Below are 22,534 nucleotides of genomic sequence, written 5' to 3' on the forward strand. Positions count from 1 at the left end.
TGTACTTCAAATATTTGCACTTGATTGAAAGTACACAAACACGTTGTTAGTGAACATTTTTTCTTTCAATCTTGATCCCAAACCCCTTTTTCCTTAGAACTCAGCAAAATGGTATATGCTCTATTTTCCAACATTGTTGTAAAAATAAATCCGATATTTCATACGGTAGTCTTGTTTTATTTTTGCCCCTTTTCCTGTTAGGCAGTGCAAGGCGGTGCTTTGCTGCCCTCTAGCGGCTACTATTAAAATACGTAAAACACGCACACTGTTTGTTGTACAGTTGGATAAAGTGGCTGGAATGGAGCGTCACACTCCTGTCCTGGCGTGTTGTCGCGGAGGAGACGGTGATGCTGAAGGTGGATGTGAAAATCCATCTCTGCGCCAGCACTTTCCCACTCTGAGGTCAAGCACAACAACATGAAACACATGCTAATGTTTCCCATTAAACTCTGTTTTGACATGTAAATTTCACAGGAGTTATGGAAATAAAAGGGAAAATAGAAACAGGTATTATAGGAGGTATTGTGGATTTCAGCCTACCATGTGTTAATCTGCCTCCTGCGCATCGGCGCAGTTGTCTTTGTTTTCAGACGCTACGGCTAAATACTCGGCCCTGAGGCGAGGAAGAGGAAGGAGGATCAGCAGCAGGAAGGAGAGAAAGAGTCAAACAGGTTGAAAGAATCCAAGGTCAGAACGTACATTGTTTTCATTCAGGAGGAGAACATTGAGTGACTGAAGCATGACGTCACAAAAAATGTTCCTTTGCAAAATGAATCCACTCCAACTATCCGTCTATTTGCATGAAAATGTGTGTTGACTCACGCGCTCTCCCTCAAGGCCTCCTCGCCGGCCGCTGAGATCTTTCTGTAGCAGTAGATCATCTCCACCAGAAGCCACAGCTGCAGGCCGATGATGGCCACGTACATCATCACCTCAGACAAGATGGACGCTACGCCCCTCGTCACTGACACATGAAGGAACAGCATAGGTGAGTTCCTCTTTCTATGGTTATCATCACCCCCGAAAAAAAAAATACATAAAGAAGTCAAGGGCGCATACTTTTGGGCACCACGCGTACGTTGATGATCTTGCTGGTGTTGGAGCGGAAAGTGTAGTCGTTGTAGACGAGCACACGGCTGAAAACGCACTTGTAGCTGCCCCTGTCGTTGAAGGTGATGTTGGTGATGTAGATGGAGCCGTCCTGGAGGTCCAGCGTCCGTCTGCTGCCGCGCCACTGCACTCGCGACATAAAGCGCTCGTCCAAAATCCAGCCCCGCTCATTCCCGTAGCTGTACAGCTAACAAAACATAACATTCATTCCAATGCCATTAGTTTAATTTTTGTTTTGGTTTTTTATTCCTTCTAAACTGATCCATTTCTTTTTAAAAATTGGCAAAGATGAAATTTTACATTTTTAATTCTTTTTCAAACAAAAGAAACTGTTAATGTGTATACATGTTTTTGTTATTGCATTATATATGCAAAATTTGTAATTTAACTAGAAATGACATCAGTTTACATTTTTTTATTGAAAACATTGACAAGCTTTGGGTTTTAAAATGTTCATTTTAATTTCAAAATGTTTTTTAGCAATGGTTTCTTTTCAAAAGACAATGTGTAAAATATGGTTGTGATGTCACTTACGTCATTAAAAATTTCAAATGTATTAAAATGTTTTAGCCATTTGAAAAAATAACATTAAAGTTAGTCATTTAAAAACAAATAAACATAATTGAACATTTGAAAAAGAGCTCATGTCCAAACTGAATTTCATATCAAATTCAAGTTGTAGTTTTGCATATTTTGCATTTCCTATTTTATTCAATGAATCCCTCCTATTCCCTCATCCCCTGCTGCTCCCCTCGCGTGCGTGACTGACATGTGAGAAGTCGGCGTCGCCGGCGGCCTTGAAGAGCCAGGTGACGCTGGCCGTGGCCATGACCTCGCCCCTCCTCTTACACGAGATACAGCCCAGCTTGAAGCCTTGGTTGGCCACCGCCTCCGTGTCTGAGTCCACCTCCACGCATGCGCCCGCGCACACGCCCGCTGGAAAGAGAAACGGAAAACAAGCTCGTCAGCCCCTGACAAATATCAAATATTGCCTTCATTATGACAAAGCCACAGTCATCCACTGTGCATGCATCTGCCGATGAAAGTCATTTTTATATTCAAAATACACACACAAACATCATTCATAATTTCATAACGCATGGAGCACAACATCGATTTATGAGTAGGTCAACAAAAACAACAATAGCAATCAAGCAGGCTGCGGGCAGCTCAATGTCAAAAGCCTTTTTCTGCCGACACAGTAAAAATGATGTAACCAGACAGTGACCAACACATATGTGAACACTGCATCAAAAATGTCAGCGTTACATAATCGGTGACCTGACAAGTCAGGATTACGCAACAGATATTCTAGAATGTGCCATGCGCCAGCTCACTAATCCTTTAGATGGAATTATGTCTGACCTTAAATGCACACAAACACACAAGTGTTTTTGGATGACTAATTGTGATGCAATGTGTCTCATAAATATACGATAGTGCTGTTTGTTTAAAATAATTTTGGGACTGTCGTAGTCCATTTCATTTCCTACTCAATTGTCAGGCAACGTGTTTGAGCCTTATGAAATCTGCCTAGCAACAAGTGGCCAATGAAATGTGACAGTGGGAAAAATTGGCTCATTATTTTTCAAAAAATGGCACCTTGACTTATGAGTTCAATTTGTTTTGTGGCCATCCCCTGGTGGTGTAATGACATTTCTGTTAAGAAATAAAAAGAAACGATAAAAAAAAAAATAGAGATAATAAATCATGTTGGACCTCCCATATACACAAATGGGAAATGCCAAACCTCTGTGACATTTCGCCAAATTCCGAGCTAGCTTGAAACTTTCCACGAGGACAACGAACCACTTGAGCGAATGTTTGCGTCGCCTTTCCTTCTCCAACTTTGGTTTGGGACAATGAATGAGACTGTGGGACGGCATTGCCATCGTTAGGGAGGGTGAAGCGTTGATTCATGGGCTGGAACCACCAATGGATTCATTAGTGAGGTCACAAGGTGGCCTAGCATCAATTTGATAGATGCATCCGTCTGGCCAAGATGCTCTCTGTGTGAGCTGCATTCATAATGTCCATTTGGCCTTGAACGGACACACACACACACACAGGAAGTTGTGCGTCATCCGTGCTGATGGAACATAAAGGATGACTGTACTTTCTTTTCACTGTACTTTATTTTTAAGATCTTCACATCTATTGACAATTACACTTTAGCCAATGAGAGCTAACGTGGGCTGACTCTATTTGTTATTTTTTAAGATGAGTTCAGAAATTAATAGAGACTGGATTGGTCGGCATTTCTTACGAATTAAAAAGTACATTATATAAATATTGATTTAAATTTAATATATTTAATTCATTAAGATATCCTAACTGTGAATTAATTTTGTTTTTAAGTTGTTTATTCCTCATTTTTGTTTAGACTTTTTAAAATATATTTTTGATTTAATATTCATCCATTGAATTGAATGTTTTCTTAACATCTGATTGCTTGTGCACGTCATATAACACTTCATATTACCATCCTTGCGTTCTCCTTGTTAATATTCTATGCATGTTAATTGCTGCTATTGACTTTTTTCACATCACGCACACCCGTCAAGAGTTAAAAGGCTGCTATTTTTAATCAAGCCTCCGTCTTATGAGCTCTCATCCAATTTCCTGCCTGATCCTCGCCTGCGTGTCCAGATGTGCTCTCGTCATTGCAGGGATTTTATAAGTTTGAAAGAAAAAAAAAAGAAAAAATGAAACCCTCCACATTTGCCAGGCAGTACAAACCTCAGTGGAAAAAGTCTCAAGAGCCAGAAGATACCACCAGATGGCGCCAGAGCAATACTTTTATACTAGACATGGTTTTGGCCTAAGCTAACAAAACATAGAAAAGGTGAGTTTTAACGGCTGGAAATGAAAATGATGAAATACAGTTAATATACGCTTGTGGTGTTACCATGGTAACGCAAATACAGGAGCTACTCACCTTGAAGCACCATGAGGAGGACCAACGGTATAAACATCACCAAGGCAGACATGTTACTGATGTTCAGAGCCTCCAAAAAATGTGTTATGCCCCCACCAAAAAAAAAAAAAAAAAAGTGGGACCAACACAAGCAGGATTTCAGCGATCACCTCCCAAATGTTTCTCAGCAGCAGTGTCCAATTCCAGAAGAAGAATCACTCCGGGTGTCGCCTTTCAACCACTCCTCAATTATTTAAAATGGATCTTCACACGCTTCTTTTTCTTCCATTTTCTTGCTGTTCACAGAAAATGGCCCACAGCGTTAACTCGTTCTTTGGCTTTTTTAATTTGCATTGTAAAAAGCAATGTGCAAAAAGTTGTCTGTAGATTACATTAAATGGAAGAAGTCAAAATGAAAGTGCTCAACTCACTTCAGCGTAGTTCCTTGGATCCTAGAAGATTGCGGTGAAGCCCTACCTTTGTCCATCTGAAGTGCCTCCACTTGGCGCCAAAGCACTAGTTTTATTGCAAACAAATACTTTTGCCTGAGCGCAAAATCAATGAATAAGCGAGGATAGGTTATCCCCCCAAAAATTAGCCTGGGTTGTTCAACAAATAATTCCGCGCACAAAAATTGCAAACAGGTGACTTTTTCCACTGAATGATGGAGGATCTCGTCTCGCCTGCAAAGATGAAAAAGCGGCGGGTTCACGTTTCACTTTCAGCAAGTTTCTAAACATGAAACCAGCCTTAAAGTGTTCTGCAAGTCAGCCAAAGATCTCCAAACGGCTCAAATGGGATTTAAAATGCACCTTGCTGTCAAAATGTCCTCTATTGGGAAGCCAAATTCTCACATGATGGTCCCGAGGTGGTCGAATCCCATCCATAACGCCAGATGTTCCCACTCGGTTTCACCATCGGAGGGCTTTCGGATAGAAGTACATGAAATAGAATCCAGGAGACCCGAGGCAGGAGAGGACACAAAAGATCAGGAGGCTCGCTGGCGGACATGTCGGTCCGTGTGGAGGGATGCTGTGCTGATCCTGTCATTGGGATGGGGGAGATGAGGGAGGTCGGGTGGGGGTGATGTGATGCAACCAAGACGTGGAGCGGGATGACGGACGAGCATGAGGGAGAGGTGACAGGGCGTTGTCATGGCGACAGGGATTTGGCGAGAGTGGCCGTCTCCTGACTTCTATTAACTGCATAGACGATGCTGTTGCGTGTTACAGCAACTTTGAAGGACTCACAGAGAGTCTGTGTGTTTTTTCTTTTGTCTTTTGCACCTTTCATTTTTAACATTTTTATCATCTGACCTCTATGTCTTTGTTGTTTATTCTTTCTCCAATGCAAGCAGCTCGAATTTCTCTCTATTGCAAATACTAGAATCCAAATTTTAAAAGAACAGGCCCATTTTTCTCACTTGTTTTCCTCTTAAATGAAACGGTTTTCTTCCGTCTAAATTCAGACCTCCTGTAATTCCACAAAATGTCGGCTAGAGGGCAGTATCAATAAATATATTAATATTGGATTGCTTTTATGTTGAAATTTGATTTTGTAAAAGAAAATACAATACAAGAACATAAATGGCACAACGGAAACACTAGAAAAAAATAAGGTACGCATATTAATACGCCCCCCCCCATAATCATCTGCAAATTCTTGTTATGTTGATTATTTTTAATTCAAACTTCTTCCGATTTAAACAATATCAAGAATTTATATATTTCAAAAGTATAGATCACCTGATAGAATTACGTTTACAGTACCCCAGGTTACGTTTCCCAATTTGTCGTGACGTCGCGAGACTACATCACCCACAAGCCTCTTTTACGTCGAACTATGACGTCACGACGCTAATCAGTAGCAGAATCCAACATGGACGATACTATGGCAGTCGAAAAGAGCCCGGTATGAATTTGTCACTTTTCCTGTATTGTGCTTACATTGACCCTCACTTCGATGGCTTCATTACACACGTTAAAGCGTTAAATAGTCAATGTTTCTTTGTGTTTTCCGAGCTCTCCTCTTTGCCTCATATTCTGTTTTCAATGTCCAAAACGTAAAGCTGCCAATTCATTCTGGGCGATCGCAATGTCAGACAAGTTAGCCGCTAGCGTTAGCATTGTGTTAATTGTTTATTTTGCGTTGATATAATTACACAAACGCAATGTTTTCCATTTGCAACTGATCCAGTCCAGATGATATTTGTTGGTTTATAAGTGGGAAAATGGGAATTTGTTCGTTTTCCATGCTGTCAAATGAAGCTTGCTATCAGCTAGCCGTGGCAAGCCAAGCGCCTCTTGTAGCTTGTTAACGTGGACAAATGTTCATTTCACATTCATTTATGGAATGATTGTTTGAAGTAGTTGCTAGAGCTTGGCCTGCAAGATATTGATGACTCAAATACAATATATTTGCCCTTTCAGAAAAAAAACAGTGACAATGTCGTTATTCAAAACAAGTTTTACCCTTTGTTTTGTTTCCCTTCTCGCATTTGTTTCATTTCTTCATATACCAAACAAAGCATTAAACATTTCCCACCAGTATTTACTTGTATCAACCCCTGCAAAATAAAAATGTCATGATGACCAGATGATATGGAAATAAGTGCTTTGTCTTTGTGAAAACTACCGCCCTGGGAACGCTGACTTTCTTTGCTGCTCACCCTTGAAAATAATAACAACGGATGGTTGGAAAAGACAAGGGGAAAATTGCTCATTTGTTCCACTGTGTGTTTTCCCCACTGAAAGGAGGAAATTCCGGCAATCTTGAACTCCCGACCGCAGACCGGTCTGTCCTTCCTGGCACCAGAACCAGAGGACCTGGAGGACCTTTACAGCAGATACAAGGTCAGAAGCCATCAATCTTACACTATAGGAATGAAAGAAAATGATCTCCAAGAGGAAATAGAAACCTGCTAAAAACAAATGTTCTCTTATTTGTCGGTTAACGTGTGTGTGTGTTTGCAGAAGCTGCAGCAGGAGCTGGAGTTCCTGGAAGTGCAAGAGGAGTACATCAAGGATGAGCAGAAGAACCTGAAGAAGGAGTTCCTCCATGCACAGGAGGAGGTGAAGCGGATACAGAGCATCCCACTCGTCATCGGACAGTTCCTGGAAGCCGTCGACCAGAACACGGCCATCGTTGGCTCCACTACGGGTAAGAACGCAAAGAAGCCATCTCTGCCAAGCGATGGAATAGAATACAAAAGAGGCTGGCACACTTTTTGTTTCCAGTGTTTATATACATTTTGATTCTAAAAGAGGAGTGATCAAAATGAAGTCACCGCTGTTACAAAGATTTTACTCATGAATTCTTTATCGAGCATCCCACCTTTGCTCGCCCAGGTTCCAACTACTATGTGCGCATCCTGAGCACCATCGACCGGGAGTTGCTGAAACCCAACGCCTCGGTGGCTCTGCACAAACACAGCAACGCCCTCGTGGACGTCCTTCCCCCCGAGGCCGACAGCAGCATCATGATGCTCACCTCAGGTATGGGAACCGCTCACGGAAGGACGAGCCGTTGAACAGCTAGCCCAAAGCTAATATGGCAGACTTTGAGCGCCAAAAGCAGACGGGACTTAAATATCAAAATGAAATCGGCCTCACGGCAACAGGAAATAGAAACCTTCCCAAATAAAATGAGCAGAAGACGCTGGTTCCCGACAGGAAGTAGAATCCTTCCAAAATACAACCAGCTGTACATTCTCAAGCGGTCATCTCCAATGGGAATATTAATCTGCCAAAATAAAACCAGCCACATGGCCATCTTCTCTTAACAGGAAGTAGAAACCTACCATAATAAAAGCAGCCACTAAGTGACAGGCAGTGGCTAATTTGTCTTTTTTTTTCTGTTCGTGCCTGTAGACCAGAAACCTGACGTGATGTACGCTGACATTGGAGGAATGGACATCCAGAAGCAGGAAGTCAGGGAGGCGGTGGAGCTTCCACTCACGCACTTTGAGCTCTATAAGCAGGTCACACACATGCACACGTGCATGCACACGCGCACACACACAAACACACACACTACAACATCAAGAAACCAACCAAGAATTTTCTTTCCGTCACACAGATTGGCATCGACCCGCCCAGAGGAGTCCTCATGTACGGACCACCGGGATGCGGCAAGACCATGTTGGCCAAAGCTGTGGCACACCATACAACAGGTATGTATGTGCACACGCATTAAGCAGCGGCCGTCCATCTTTTCACCTCAAGTACCACCTGAGGGTTGCTTTTTTTTTTGGGTCAGAAGGCTTTCTCATGTCTCAAAAGCAATTGTCCTGTCCTCTCTCGTGCAGCGGCGTTCATCCGCGTGGTGGGCTCCGAGTTTGTGCAGAAGTACCTGGGCGAGGGCCCCCGCATGGTGCGCGACGTCTTTCGCTTGGCCAAGGAGAACGCGCCCGCCATCATCTTTATTGATGAGATAGACGCCATCGCCACCAAGCGATTCGACGCGCAGACTGGGGGTACCAAACTGTCGTTGAGGACCGCCGCTCTAAAGAAGACAAAACCCTCATGTCGTTTTTCCCCTACGCAGCTGACCGAGAAGTTCAGAGAATTTTACTGGAGCTGCTTAATCAGATGGACGGTTTTGACCAGAACGTCAACGTCAAGGTGAGCCAAAATCTCTAACCCTCCCTCCCTCCCTCCCTCCCTCCCTCCCTCCCTCCCTCCCTCCCTCCCTCCCTCCCTCCCTCCCTCCCTCCCTCCCTCCCTCCCTCCCTCCCTCCTCTACACGCACGCTGTCTGAGGGAGCTTTTAGCTAATTCCCAATCCAGACTCCCTTTTATTCCCCTACACGTGTCTAACGCGGTGCTCTGACCATCCCAGGTTATCATGGCCACCAACAGAGCAGACACATTGGACCCGGCCTTGCTGCGTCCCGGCCGCTTGGACCGAAAGATCGAATTCCCGCTGCCCGACCGTCGGCAGAAGCGTCTCATCTTCTCCACCATCACTAGCAAAATGAACCTCTCTGAGGAGGTGGACCTAGAGGACTGTATCCTTTTTTGTGTCATGTTTATGCACTATTCATATTTGGCCTTACCACGCGGGTTGTCGTAAATAGATTGTGAGGAGCATCCTTAACAGCTTCTGCAGACGTGGCCCGACCAGACAAGATCTCCGGAGCAGACATCAACTCCATCTGCCAGGAGGTGAGCAGCCGAGCAAGCCAATCAACATTGGTCAATATCAACTCGGACTCAATATCAATTTCTTTTTTCCGCATCCGAAGGCCGGCATGTTGGCCGTCCGCGAGAACCGCTACATCGTCCTGGCTAAAGACTTCGAGAAGGCCTACAAGACTGTAATCAAAAAGGACGAGCAGGAGCACGAGTTCTACAAGTAGAGAGGAATGAGAGAAATGTGTTTGTGTCAGTAGCGGCCATGTGTCATTTTCATTTTTGTTCTCTTGGACTGAACAAAGTCACTGCTGCATAAGGCCTAATATTGAGCCTCATGTGCCCAATTAAGTGTGTTCGTTTTCTTTTGTACAGGCAGGCAGGCACGCACGCACGCTTCTGGTTCAGTCAGTCTTTATCAGTAATCGGGTTGAATCCATATACAAGTGTATGGCTGATATATCCATTAAAGATGTTTTGCATAAAATCTGAATATGGCTTTGTCGTCATTTTATCTGGATTGATTTTGTGACCCCCAGAAGGTCAAGACTGTTGTTGCTTGTGCCATTGAATGAGTAAGATTAAATGTTGTTTTAAAGGTTGAAACATGGTAATCGATGTGGAATACGAAGGTTCAATGCTCATTGAACTACGGACTGTAAATGTCAAGTAAGTAAACGATACACATCATTGAAAACAAAAGTAAATTCTACTCTCATTCGGTCAATTTTTCCCAAATTTTAACGCGTAGGGATGCCATATGAGGTAATGAATTGGATTAACGTGGCACGTTCATGAAACTACGGCCTGTTTTAATGTATTGTAATTTACATTTAATTGGCGCATAAAAAGTTTAAAATAGCACATTAGGAAGTACATTATAGTACAGTAGAAGTCAAAGTCAAGTCAAAGTCAAAGTCAGCTTTATTGTCAATCCCTTCATACGTCAAGACACACAAAGAAACCGAAATTCCGTTTCCTCCATCCCACAGTGACGAGACATACAAGTAGGCGACACAAAACAAAAACAAGAAGGCACAAACCATAAATAATAAATAAATAAAATAAAATGAGCGATGAATAAAAACAGTGTGAAGTGTTATAGTTCAACTTTTCTTGCGTTTCCAAAACCAGATGTTGATGGGGTAGTGAGGTTTCCCGAGCATTTAATTAATGATGTTTTGTAAATTTCATTTGAAGACTAACTTTACCTTTATTTTTTTACCTTTTCTTAAAGCTTTATTCTTGATTATATTAAAGCTTGCTCCTATTTTAAACTTGATTTGGCCACTTCACAGTTTGACTTCTCCAACATTGTTTTACACTTCATTTGACTTCAATATACACTTCCCATTTACTCACATAACACATAGAAAGATTCAGTAGGAAAAAACACGTATGAGGATGTGTGATTAAAAAAAAGGGGGAGGAACCAAGCAGGCGACCCTCCAGCCGCAGCTTCTCGACGGCATTATTTAGCCCAGTCGGTGCGAGCGACTCTCCAGCTGCTGCCTGCACAAAGCTCGCGCGGTCAGCCTCAACTTCTTAAACATATCACCAGCACGTAGCGAGCTCTTTTTTTTCGGCAAAACATCCACCATGGACTCCTGTTTGGAGCCTGTCGACCTACAACCGAGGTAAGCATTTGAAGTACGAACTAGGCGGGCGGGGCAAAACAGCTGCTAGTTTAGCTTAGCTGAGCTACATGCTAACGCCGCTCCGGGGCGGCTCGTCTCGGCTTGGCTCCCTGCAGCTGGAACCCCAAAAGGTGGTTGTGTTTTTGTCAGGTTGCCGCTTGGGTTTATTTGACTTCGTCATTTTCCCTCGAATGAACACGTGTTTTAAGTTTTTTTTTTTGCCAGGATGTAACACTCAAAGTTTGGCGACCAAGACCTCTTAAAAACGACCTAAATGTCCAAAAAGTGGCACTTGCATTCTTTTTTTTTAGCTGCGAAGCTAGTGGAGGCTCGCTTAACTTTTTGGCGAGAAAAAAGTTTTTAAACTGGAGCGGCCAACACGAGTGGTTTAAAAATGGGTGTCGGTTGCTGCTCATTTACATTCAATGGCTTGTTGGTGCAACAAAAGGTCCACAGCTCGCCCACACATCAGGAAGTATGAACAAAAATGATCCTTTGTTTTGTTATTCATTTATAGGGCAGTATTTCCCGTCGTAAATGTTTATATGATACTTGGATCAACATGCTGCAGGATTCAATAATTAGAGTCGTGTACTTTTAGGGGAAAAGAATAGTAATATACTACAGGTTAAAGTTTTAATATCAGGAGGGGTGGGAAAAAATATTTTGGGGAATAGCTTCGTTGTAACAGTAAATTATTTTTTGAAAGGGAAAACATAAATTGTGTATTTTTGAGACAAAAGTTGGTAAATTTATGCTTTAAAGTTGTTTATTGTATTGTATATATTTTGTGATAAGACCTCTTTTGATTTGTAAAGTGTTATATTTTCAAGACAAATCACGGTTTCAATATAATATAAAAAGCCATAATTATTGTAACTGTCAAAGTCTCCATGTAATTGTATGTTTCGCCACTCAGAGAAGCTCTTGTAGCTTTAGTGATCGGCCAAAGTTTTATATGATGCGCAACTTATTTTGATGTGAATTTGTAGCAGTATCTTGGTTCTCTTGAGTTGCAAGTCTAACCTTGAGCGCACAGTGAGATCACTCCGTGATGTAAAAGAAAACTATCTCCTCTCCATTTTTTATTTATTTTTTTCATGTTTTTATGGCCTATAATTACCACAAGACTATTGATGGATTCCCCCGGAGCGCTACAATTGTGAGGTCGGACTGACTTTCTGAATATTTTCTACTTGAGCCTTGCGTTGATGCGGCACCCCGACCCCTCACCCCTCTTGTCGCCACGGCGAGCCGCTCCAGTTCTTGTTTTAGCGCCGTTGGTCCCGGCGGACGGGAGCCCTCCAGAGAGCGCCGGCCGTGTACCAGCTGCGCCCATAATGAATGGGCCGGGCTCAAGATGGGTTGCCATGGCGGGGCCGCTGGCACGCGTTTGTTCTGCAGTCCCGCTTCAGCACCCCGGCTGGGGCTCGTGTTTGCATGTTATTTCACTTGCACGCACTCTGAATGTGAATTTGCCTTTCATTCTATTGTGTCCCAAGGGTTTCTGTATTTGTCCCATGTTCTTCTCAAATTCAAAAGCTGCTGCGTAAGAACTGTTTGCTCAAGGCTACTTTGAGATTAGCAGTTGCCTTTAAGTAGGAAAGAGCCACACTGCAAAGACATTGAAATGACATTGCAAGAATTGTAATAAGAGTTTTTTTTTTTTTTACAAGATCAAAAAATTTGACGTGAACTAAAGCGCTACCTACGTAAATGGTCCGCCCCCCTCCTTTGCGTTATGTCATCCCCTTTGAGTCGTGAATAGTGGCGACGGGCTATATTTAACCCAAGCACTCCTCATGCGACCACTCGTGGCTCTGTATATTATTAATGCCCCGAGGGCAGACAGAAAATACCTGCTCTCCACCAAGTGTCGTCCACACGGAGGTCTAATAGACGATGGAAGTCGTGGCGGTGACTCGGTAGAACGGAAAGATGCGTGGACAACCGAGCCAGAAGTGGTCTGTTGATGACGTGAGCACTCTCTCGTCTCTGGAAAACCTCATTTATGGCTTTGTCGAGGCCAGATGAGTTTTTCACATCTTATCGAGTGCTCACAGGCATTTATTCGCTCCTCGGCTGAAGCGTCTGACATTAAACGGGATTAGCATTAGTTGCGTGAGGCTGCCTCTTTTTAACGAGCGCTAATTGACTTGTTGGCACCGAGTGAGCTTCCGTCAGCATCTGCGCCGGCAGCGATTAGTCGGGCCTGTCCGGCCGACTGCTCTGCGCAGCGCTCCGTGTAAACAAACACAATCCGTTGGTTGGGTCTGCGCACAATTGAGCATTGTTTTGTATCGCCAGCGGGGAGAAATAGTCCTCTGCGGGTTTTTAAAAAAAGCTGACGTCAGCAGTTTTGCCAAACTACCGGTGGGGTGCCACTTCGTCCATTTTTAATGGTCATTTTATTCATGGTCACGACAAAAAATGGGAGGTGATCAGCGTGAGTGACTACAAAATGATAATCTCATAGTAAATTGCAATAAATGAACGTTTGAGTGTTTTTATTGAAATTGTAACTGATACTCCCTGTCTTAATGTTGCTGTGTGTGTTGGCTTTCCAGCCTGTTGGTGACCCGATTCCTGTCCACCCAGTAGGACAAGTTGCCGTTACCCTGCAGCAGCAGCAGACTGTCACAATAGAACAATAGTGGAGAGAATCTCTTGTTCCCAGAACTTCCCCCAAAGAGACACACGAAACCCCACCCTCGTCCCCGCCAGGCAGCGAGGTGGGCGGCGGCCTCCTCCATCTGCAAAGCGTGCCGCGCCTTTTGTCATGGCGACTATCGTCATTACTGCCGAGTGGCTGAGGCAGCGGCACAAGGAAGCGGCGTGAAGACATCCTGCGGAAGGACATGGAATTCAACAGCACACCATGCGGCAGCGCCATCGCCCCCTTTCGCCACTCGCGGTTTGGACCCAAAGTCCCTTTTTGAAATTTTTGGAACAAACCTAAGCCGCAGCGAGGAATGCACTGAGTGAGCAATGGATGAATAACTTTTTTCTTTTTTTCTTCTCGCTTGGAATATCTTTGCTATTAATCTGTTTGGTGGTCTCGCAGAGTGAAAGCCCACCAAAAGTGCCTTTCTTAGTTTTTTGGAACTATTTTTCTACTCTTGGACTTGACATTAGGGTCGATTATGACCTAAGCACCAACTCGCTGACAATCCTCCACTCCACTCCACTTCCTTCCCTTCTTCTCCACGTGGCCTCACTTCCATAACCACCATGATCACTCTGCAGTCCAAATGGCGTTACTTGTTCATGTTCCTGGGCATCCAGCTGGTGGTCATGGCGCTACTGTCCCGGGATGGCTACCACAAGAGGGTCAGCTACTTCATGCGTATCTTCCGCAAGCCAGACCCCGCTCGGAACCACACGGCCACCGACGTGCCCGTGAATGACGTGTACGCCAACCTGTCTCGCCTGTCCAAGGCGCAGAAAAATGGAGACGTCTACTACTGTCCCAAGAAGTCTCCTCTCTTAGGTGAGTGCCAAAAACGTCTTGTGGGTTCTTCTCTAAATATTGATGTCAATTGATAACAGGGTTGTTGTTCTTTTAATTTTTTTTATTTATTTAATTCCTTCGACTTTTAGCGCCAAGCCTTAAGACTCCAACTTCACAAGCTAGTTAAGATGACAGACAATCGACTTGTTACCAAAATAAATTCCTTTAGTTGCGCCAACTGAAATTCCAGCTTTCAGAAGACGAACTTGTTTTCCAGAGTTTCAGGTTTCTTCTCAGCAGACATCCCATGAGGCTCTACACAGGAACAATGATGACATGTTTGATATGGCCTTTTCCTGCGTGTTTGTTAGCGCCCTGCCACACACTTGTCACACACAACCTTTAACATCCAGATCCTTGTTAATGTTTGCTTTTTGCACAATATTGTACGTATTTCCTTATCAGTCACACAAAAAGCAAACTATCTGGATTACCTTGAAAGCGTAGTGTGTGTGTTTGTGAACTATTTGCACAAGTTGTAAAGACACATTTGTGATGAAAAATCGATCTCTTGCTTGTGTGGTGGTAAATGGACAAAGTGTTGTTACATTTTAAAATGATCTCATCTGACATATCATAATACAGCCCAGTCTGAATTCACGTCCGATTTCAGCCGGGCCGATCCACGTCAGCTTCCAATCGGGCCTCACGCTGGCCGAGGTGCGACGCAAGAACCCGCTGGTGGAACGCGGCGGGCGCTACCGACCGCCCAACTGCGAGGCGCGTCACCGCACGGCCGTGGTCATTCCGCACCGCCACCGCGAGCATCATCTTCGGTTCTTGCTCTACTACCTGCACCCGTTCCTGCAGCGTCAGCAGCTCAACTACGGCATCTATATTATTCACCAGGTCCGTCCGCTTATTTCTTTTTTGTCCCCCCAAAAGAGCATTTTTGAATTTGCAGTCAGTCTTCTATTCCCTCAATTCTTTTGCATTTGTATCCCGTGCGCAGGCGGGCAATTACACGTTTAACCGGGCCAAGCTGATGAACGCCGGCTTCCGCGAGGCCATGCGTGAGGAGGACTGGGACTGCCTGTTTTTCCACGATGTGGATCTCATCCCAGAGGATGACCGCAACACATACGTGTGCGACTCCAACCCCAAGCATGCCGCCATTGCCATGGACAAGTTTGGCTACAAGTGAGTCTCCGTTGTTGCTCGTGTTGAATGCGGTGCATGCGTTCCCGCGTTTTACGACGATATTTAAAAGTGTGTCTCGTATTAAGCTTCTGCATATGCTGCTTCTCATTATATTGCCCGAATGGTTTCCTACACGGACAAAAGTGCGACAATCGGAAATGCAACGTCAGAGTTCGTGATCACATCTGGTGTACCTCAAGGGTCCATTCTCTGCCCCAACATATTCCTTACCTACATCGACGTTTAACATTCACTTCAGCAATTTCTTTCTTTAGATGTTGTCTTTTCAGATACGGTACGGCAATAAAACACACGAGTTGCTGCAAGTGGACAAAAGTTAAACAAAAAAAATCAGTTTAATATTGAAACATCAGTTTCTGTCCAATTAGAATTTTCAGTCCATTGTACTAAAATGGACCAAAGGACATTTTTATTCCCCCATTAACAGGTTAGTGTAATTTTTCAATCGTCTCAAATGATGTTTTGCGTTGTACTTGCTCCGCAGGCTTCCATATCCGATGTACTTCGGAGGAGTGTCTGCTCTCACGCCTCTCCACTACCTCAAAATGAACGGCTTTCCCAACAACTACTGGGGTTGGGGCGGCGAGGACGACGACATCGGCATCAGGTAAGGCCTCCCCTTTTGAAATGGCACCGTGTTAAACCACATTCCTGTGACGCCTGCTTTCTCCTTCTTCTTCCCAGAGTGTCTCTGGCGGGAATGTCCATCACGCGGCCGTCCCTGAAGGTGGGCCGCTACAAGATGATCAAACACAAGCTGGACAAGGGGAACGATGTCAACCCAAAAAGGTAGATGGTTATCCAAATTAATTCATGTTCAAGATTCTTCTTTGAACCCATGAAAGTTTCATTTGAATTAGATGACTACTCATTTTCCCCGTGTGTTTCCAGGTTCAACATGCTGACAAAGACGCGTCAGACGTGGAAGCTAGACGGTATGAACACGGCCGAATACCAAGTTCTGTCACGGGAGTACCTCCCACTCTACACCAACATCACGATCAACATCGGCACCGAGGCCGGGCTGCACCTGCTGCAGCAGCCCCCGCCCAGCGGCCCAATCTCCGCCAAGGCCTCTTCCAAGGCTGCCTCTCTCAAAACTGAAAAATAGCGCCTCATTTGTCCTGGCGGACTAGGCACATATCTATATATTTTTTTTTCTTCTTCGAAAAATGATATCAGCTTCCTGTGTCGTGCTGGACTCTGTGAGTTTATCGACGGCGCCGCCACGTGCTCGCTGCTCAAACCTTTTGATGCCTTCCAATATTTGCTCAGTCCTATCTTCTGCTATTGATCGCCCGACTGCCTTTTTGTTTTTGCTTTGAGTGAGCATGATGCTGATACAGTCAAAGGATACGGCCCAGTTTACAAGTTTTTGAGATAATCAATACTTAACAAGCATATCGTGGACCATTTAATTACACGTTTCATATCGAAAGGTGATCTTGACGGTTAAGCCCACAAGCCTTCATAATTTACTTTTTGTGTTCAATGGGTATGACAGAAGATGGTGACCGATGGTCAGAAAAAAAATACTATTTCAGCTAAAAAAAAAATCCAATTTAAACAGCATTTCCCTAAGAACACTTCAATTTGTTTCATAAAATGAAAAATATTTGCAAAAAAGGATCAAATAGAGCATACAAACTTAAAAAAATGACACCCAAAAATGGTATGTATCTGTGCAGCCGTTAACTTTTTAAAAATCGATGAAAGACATCTTTTCAATCATACAAATTGTTTTATTTTATTATATCAGTAGTGATCCCGGAAGGAATTATGTGATCCCCATTCAACACAAAAATTTAAATCAATACTGAACCACTTCTTTACTTTTCTGAAGGATATTTTTCAAACTATTTTTTTCTACTCTGAGAAACTTAGAGTGCTTCTTCATTTAAAAAAAAAAAAACCATCTCAACGATCAAAACGATATTTACATTTTCTGAAAATATATATTTTTGATTTTCCGTTTGTTGTATTTTGAACCTGGTGATGACAAATACTATATATAACTCGCCTTCCTTTCATGCAGTAAATGTCCACCATGTGCTCTTTGCCATTAGCCCCACCAAGCATACACATCAAACACACACCAGCGTGCTCATACAAGATCATCTTCTTTTTTTATCTTAATCCACTATGTTGTAATTAGCGTCTCAGGAAGCCGCCAACCAAAGAGTATCTGTCACGCACGGAGCACGTGTACCAGCTGGTATGGAAAGTTCCTTGAGCATTTAGACCATTTCCTTGATGTTCAGCTGAAGGTCCTTGTCCTAGAATGCTCATTGGGTTAGAGAAAAAGAAAAAACAAACAAAGAGCTCACAAGAACCTTGAGATGGCTATCAAAGATCATGGGAAAATTCTCGACATTTCGATCGCGATCGATTTGATTTGGCCTCGGCAGCGTAATGAAGCCACTGTGCGTGTTAGCAGGTCAGCACGCTGTAAAAAGTGACACCGGAAAATTGGTGTGGAACGTCGTTGCTTTATTATTTTTTTGGTGACTTTGCAGGTTTCTACTGGAATAGGGTACGGTTAGCTTGCTCTGTTGGTGTTTGTGCGTGTTTGTTCACCGCACTCGAGTGGCCTTAAATTCTGTAATAAATCGACTATTCAAATGACAGTGTTGAACTTGATGTGTCAGGGGAATGATGCAGCTGTCGAACAAATGTTCAGTGAATAAGTATTTTATATCACACTTTTCACAGAGGACTCACAATGTCTTCCACATAGTTAAAATACAGTCATGCGTTATAAAATACAAAATAATTCAATCATTTTGCAGTTCAAACAAATTCATGGAAAACAATCGAGAGAGTTGAAAGCTGACATTCACTGAGTCCTGCTGCAAATTGCAAAATGAAATTAAAAGAAAGCTTTACAATTGCATATAAATGCCACAAGTTTTAGTGGCAAAGACTCGATTCAACAATTAGAATTGCTAGGCACCAAGTTGCCACCAGATAGCGCCAAAACACTACTTTTGGACTATGTACGAAACCAGCAGATTTTTCAGTGAATACAAACCCAAAGTTGACAGATAAACTCAGCAGTGACACAAGGGGAGCAGAAGCGTTCAAATAAAGGTTCAACCTGCAGCAAAAACATGACAGGTTGGTTAAAGCTATGCACTGTACAGAAATCACCCAAAAAAAAATCAAGAGAAATACAACTGAAAGTACAAAAGAGCTAACTGGTTCACAGTCATTGGTGATATACTGTAATAAGATTGAAACGTGATCATTTGCATCGACTACGAGCTGTTGAATGTAACGTTGTTGTACTTGACGATCTTGCCGTCGCGCATGACCACTTCTTTCTGTGCCCACCTCTCCACCTCTCCGTTCTTCTCCTCAAAGTGGCGCACCATCACTCGGCCGGTGGTGGGCAGCTGGCGTGGCAGGCCGCGGGTGGCATCCTGGAACAAGCCCATCTTCATCATGTCCTTGGACAGCTCCAGTGCGCCGCCGCCACCTGCTAGCGCCTGGATCCTCTGCGGTGAGAGCGAACGCGGCTGTCTGGGGCCGCGGTGGACGAGTTTAATGTCCGGTCGAGGGGTGCGCTCCCACCCCAGCGGGGATCCACGCTTGTTCATTGGAGAGTGTGCTGAAAAAAGTCAAACGACTGTCAGTCATTCTCAAAGTGTGATACCGCCAACGGACAGTTCTGTTGTATTTGACTTCAATCCATTTCCATTGACGCTTTATGCACCTTGCCGCTCATTGTTGTATGGAGACGCTCCTCTCCGACCCGGAGACGCTCCTCTCCGACCCGGTGACGCTCCTCTCCGACCCGGAGACGCTCCTCTCCGACCCGGTGACGCTTCCCTCTGACCCAGTGATGCCGACCGGTTCCTGACATGCGTCTGCGGCGGCGCTAGGTGTCCCAGACCTCCGACCGCCTTCCTTATGTCGCCGATGACGCCCACCATGGAGGCCCTCAGGGTGGGGTTGCTCTCCACCATCCTGCACACGGCCTGGCAGTAGGGCTGCTTGCCCATCACCTCCTGGATTTTGGCCGGGCACACGCTGGGGGTGTGCAGCCGGACGCGGGCGCAAAGCTCGGCGATAATTTTGCCCATGGCCCACACGTCCGAGCGCTGGTCCCGCTGGCTGTGGCGCTGCAGCACCTCGGGGGCCGAGTAGGCCTCGTTGCCCATGTCCACGGCCGAGTTGAGGCCGCGCCGGAAGAACTTGGCCAGGCCCAGGTCGATGATCACGGCTCGGTTTGTGTTGTGTTCCACCTGGAGGCCGAGAAACGCTTATGTAAGCCTTTTTTCCTGATTTGGTGCTTTAATGGGCCCGTCGCATATTGTTCCTATTTGATTAGAGCAGAGAATGACTAAGTGAGAAGCTCAGAGTCTTGAAGCAACCTCTGGTATGCTGCTTTTGCTGTATGCAATTAAATCCTTAATCTCATCCAGATCATTTTGACATCCTTAGTCTTATCTAGGTCATTTTGACACCCACCATGATGTTTTCAGGCTTGAGGTCTTGATGGACAATATCATAACAGTGGAGGTGTAGAAGGCCCTCGCACATGCCTACGATGATTTTGCCTCGATTTGTTGGCGTCAGCTGTAAAACAAACAAACGAACGAACGCAAAGGCAATGATGAAAGAGCGGAAGAATATAGACCAGGTGTCTACTGCAAAACCTGCTTTTCCTCCCTTGGGCTTGAATTCATTTCCATGTGTGGAATTAGCACGGTGTGATCAAAAACAAAATTTCTGACGAGTAGTCATTAGATCAAGGAGAGTAAAGCAACGCTCCGTGGGCCACAAACGGCCCGATCCATTCTTTAATCCGGTCCACCAGAAGTGCAGCTTTTAAGTTGTCCAATCTGGAATGAGATGGCGTGAAATTGGTTACCGCGCTCACCTGTATTTTGGACTTTGCCGACTTAAATATGGTGGTCTCCAGGTCCTCGCCGAAGATGAACTCTAGCGGAATGATCCATTTGCCATCTTTCAGGTTGATGTTGCCCAGAAGCTTGACGATGTTTGAGTGATGGGCTTTGCTGCGAAGAAAACAAAAGCGGGTTTTGACCATTATGGCTGGTTTGCAACTGAAACTCGTCGTTTAGTCGCCCCACTGCTCACTTGTACACTTCGCACTCTCTCTCCAGGTCCTTCCTGCTGATGAGGTGCTGGGGAACCTTCTTAATGGCGGCCCAGGTGTCGTCGTACTTCTGTCGGTACACTTTGCCGAAGCAGCCTTGTGCCAGAGTCCCGGTGGAGTACGCCATCCGGGCTAGCTTGGTCAGCGCTAACGCACGCGGTTCACATCATTAGCATGAACAACACCAGCATGACCTCATGAGATCCAAAGCAATGCGATTTGTGATCTAGCGTCGATACAATTATCGAGCTTTTGTGTTCATCGAAGCTGCTCATTCTTATTTTCAATTTTTTTCTTCTGCTTCTTCTCTCCCCACTCTGCCGTAAAACTGGATTGACCCCCATTGAGGTACTGTTAAAATCGGATTCTAATTTGCTCCTTTAACGAAAGGCAGGAAATAAGGAATTGTTATCTTTCAAAGCGCATCTCCTCGGCTCATCAAGACTAAAGGTGAACAGCGTGTGATGAAATAAAATTCCTGGTAGGGGAGCGTCGCCGTCATCAATGAACACTGCTTTTTTTTTTCCAGCTATATAATGTATACATACATACATCTTTGTATATAAAAACACCTTCCACCCTGCTTTTGCGTTTTTGCACGTCATTGGACTTGAACTAAAGTGGTCACAGTTTGATTACAAAGAAAAAGCAGACAAACTGGAAAAACCACCAGTGATAACAGACGGATGCAAAATGTCCCTGACATGTTAAGAAAGAATAAAAATAAAGAGATATCATCTCTAATTCTGCTGGTGTGAAGCAAACATAGATTGTGTCTTCTTACCGTTTAGGCAAAGCAGAGGCGTCAGGTCTGAACATGAATGGACATAGTTAGCTCTTTTATCATGCTTGGCTTCGTTCGTACCACGCCTCCCTCCAAGCGGGCGGGCGGGCCTGCCTCGGCCTGACTTTTGACAGCCATATAAAAGACAACTCGAGACAATAAAAACAGGACTAAAACAGGTGCTAAGTGTCATAGCGTGTAGCTCAATTGAACTCTGCTGCTAACTAAAACAGCAGCACCCACATAAGCGTCTAAATTCTTGTTACATATGCCTCTTATATGGTGACAAACCTATTTACTGCTGAGTAGACAGACGGCTATAATCAAATGTTATTTGTTCCACACAGGGGGGAAAATCGTTATAAAAAATGATCCATTTTGAAATATTTGCCATATTATCGCTTGGTAACACCTGATGGGTTGTTCTTCCTTAGGTGCGGTGGTTTCCTAAAAGTCATATTAGAGGTCAACGATGGCGCCAGAGATCATTTTCTAGGTTTATACTGACAGCTTTAACAAATATTGACAAAAAGACATTTACTATTTAAAAGCTGCAAGCTTCTCTCTGAAGCGAAATTGTTCCTTGGTTTCTGTCTGACTAATTTACCTCCACTGGAGGTCAGCAAATACCAACGTGGTGACTGTCAGTAACCTGACTGCCAGTTTCATGACGTTCTGTTTCTGTCATACTGTAAGGGAATTTTTACTTCAAATAGACCAATGATATGAATCAAAATATGTTTTAAACGTCTAGGGACTTTAAAAGATGGATCCACATTCCTGCACCTGTAGAACGAGCCAGTGTTCCAAGAAACATGGAAACTGTCAGTAACATGTTATTATTGCCAACTTATGTTTCGTGTATAATTATGTAGGTTAGTATACATTTCCAAGCTGGAAGATAAGAATGCTCGATTTTTTACAGCAACTCAGAGAAGCTGTTGAACATTAACAAACATTGCTATAACACTATCGCCAAACGGGACGTACCATTTTTAGAAGTTGTGGAGAACAACTTATGTTAGTGTCAATTTACGGCTCTATTCAGAATATGGTCTTGTTAAAAAAAGGACTTTGACTTTTAATGTTTTTAATCTCCTCATATTAGCTGGGTGTTGTGTTAAATTATTCGGCGCTTTCTAGAAAATGTGTTTAACG

The 22,534-nt window shown here is 44.1% G+C and overlaps 4 protein-coding genes across 5 annotated transcripts; 2 read left to right on the forward strand and 2 right to left on the reverse strand.

Annotated features, from left to right (window-relative positions):
- Positions 1–78: 78 nt before the first annotated feature.
- scn1ba (sodium channel, voltage-gated, type I, beta a) lies at positions 79–5,181 on the reverse strand. The gene is made up of 6 exons (XM_037272996.1): positions 4,049–5,181; positions 1,880–2,046; positions 1,060–1,297; positions 823–964; positions 541–613; positions 79–397 (listed from the first exon to the last, which is right to left on the reverse strand). Exons 1-5 carry the CDS (start codon positions 4,098–4,100, stop codon positions 547–549), a joined length of 666 nt encoding a protein of 221 aa, XP_037128891.1. The 5' UTR covers positions 4,101–5,181; the 3' UTR covers positions 79–397; positions 541–546.
- Positions 5,182–5,856: 675 nt separating this feature from the next.
- psmc4 (proteasome 26S subunit, ATPase 4) lies at positions 5,857–9,651 on the forward strand. Its single transcript, XM_037274787.1, has 11 exons — positions 5,857–5,938; positions 6,781–6,879; positions 7,000–7,186; positions 7,375–7,521; positions 7,897–8,006; positions 8,105–8,198; positions 8,334–8,501; positions 8,573–8,649; positions 8,866–9,034; positions 9,136–9,191; positions 9,272–9,651. Exons 1-11 carry the CDS (start codon positions 5,906–5,908, stop codon positions 9,383–9,385), a joined length of 1,254 nt encoding a protein of 417 aa, XP_037130682.1. The 5' UTR covers positions 5,857–5,905; the 3' UTR covers positions 9,386–9,651.
- Positions 9,652–10,589: 938 nt separating this feature from the next.
- Positions 10,590–18,085, forward strand: si:dkey-199f5.8 (beta-1,4-galactosyltransferase 3). The gene is made up of 7 exons (XM_037272962.1): positions 10,590–10,795; positions 13,363–14,285; positions 14,920–15,155; positions 15,259–15,446; positions 15,952–16,074; positions 16,152–16,256; positions 16,359–18,085. The coding sequence occupies exons 2-7, from the start codon at positions 14,027–14,029 to the stop codon at positions 16,576–16,578; spliced, it is 1,131 nt and encodes a 376-aa protein (XP_037128857.1). The 5' UTR covers positions 10,590–10,795; positions 13,363–14,026; the 3' UTR covers positions 16,579–18,085.
- Positions 18,086–18,592: 507 nt separating this feature from the next.
- zmp:0000000881 (spindle assembly checkpoint kinase) lies at positions 18,593–21,501 on the reverse strand. Of its 2 annotated transcripts, XM_037274780.1 has the most exons (7): positions 21,377–21,501; positions 20,574–20,739; positions 20,353–20,491; positions 19,941–20,048; positions 19,313–19,714; positions 19,183–19,249; positions 18,593–19,077 (listed from the first exon to the last, which is right to left on the reverse strand). In XM_037274780.1, exons 2-7 carry the CDS (start codon positions 20,717–20,719, stop codon positions 18,725–18,727), a joined length of 1,215 nt encoding a protein of 404 aa, XP_037130675.1. In that variant the 5' UTR covers positions 20,720–20,739; positions 21,377–21,501; the 3' UTR covers positions 18,593–18,724. The 2 variants fall into 2 exon arrangements, with proteins under 2 accessions (XP_037130675.1, XP_037130674.1); XM_037274779.1 differs by having other exon boundaries at positions 19,183–19,714.
- Between the last annotated feature and the right edge of the window lie 1,033 nt (positions 21,502–22,534).

The sequence above is a fragment of the Syngnathus acus genome, chromosome 16 (assembly GCF_901709675.1).
Source record: "Syngnathus acus chromosome 16, fSynAcu1.2, whole genome shotgun sequence".
Classification (NCBI taxonomy): Eukaryota; Metazoa; Chordata; class Actinopteri; order Syngnathiformes; family Syngnathidae; genus Syngnathus; species Syngnathus acus.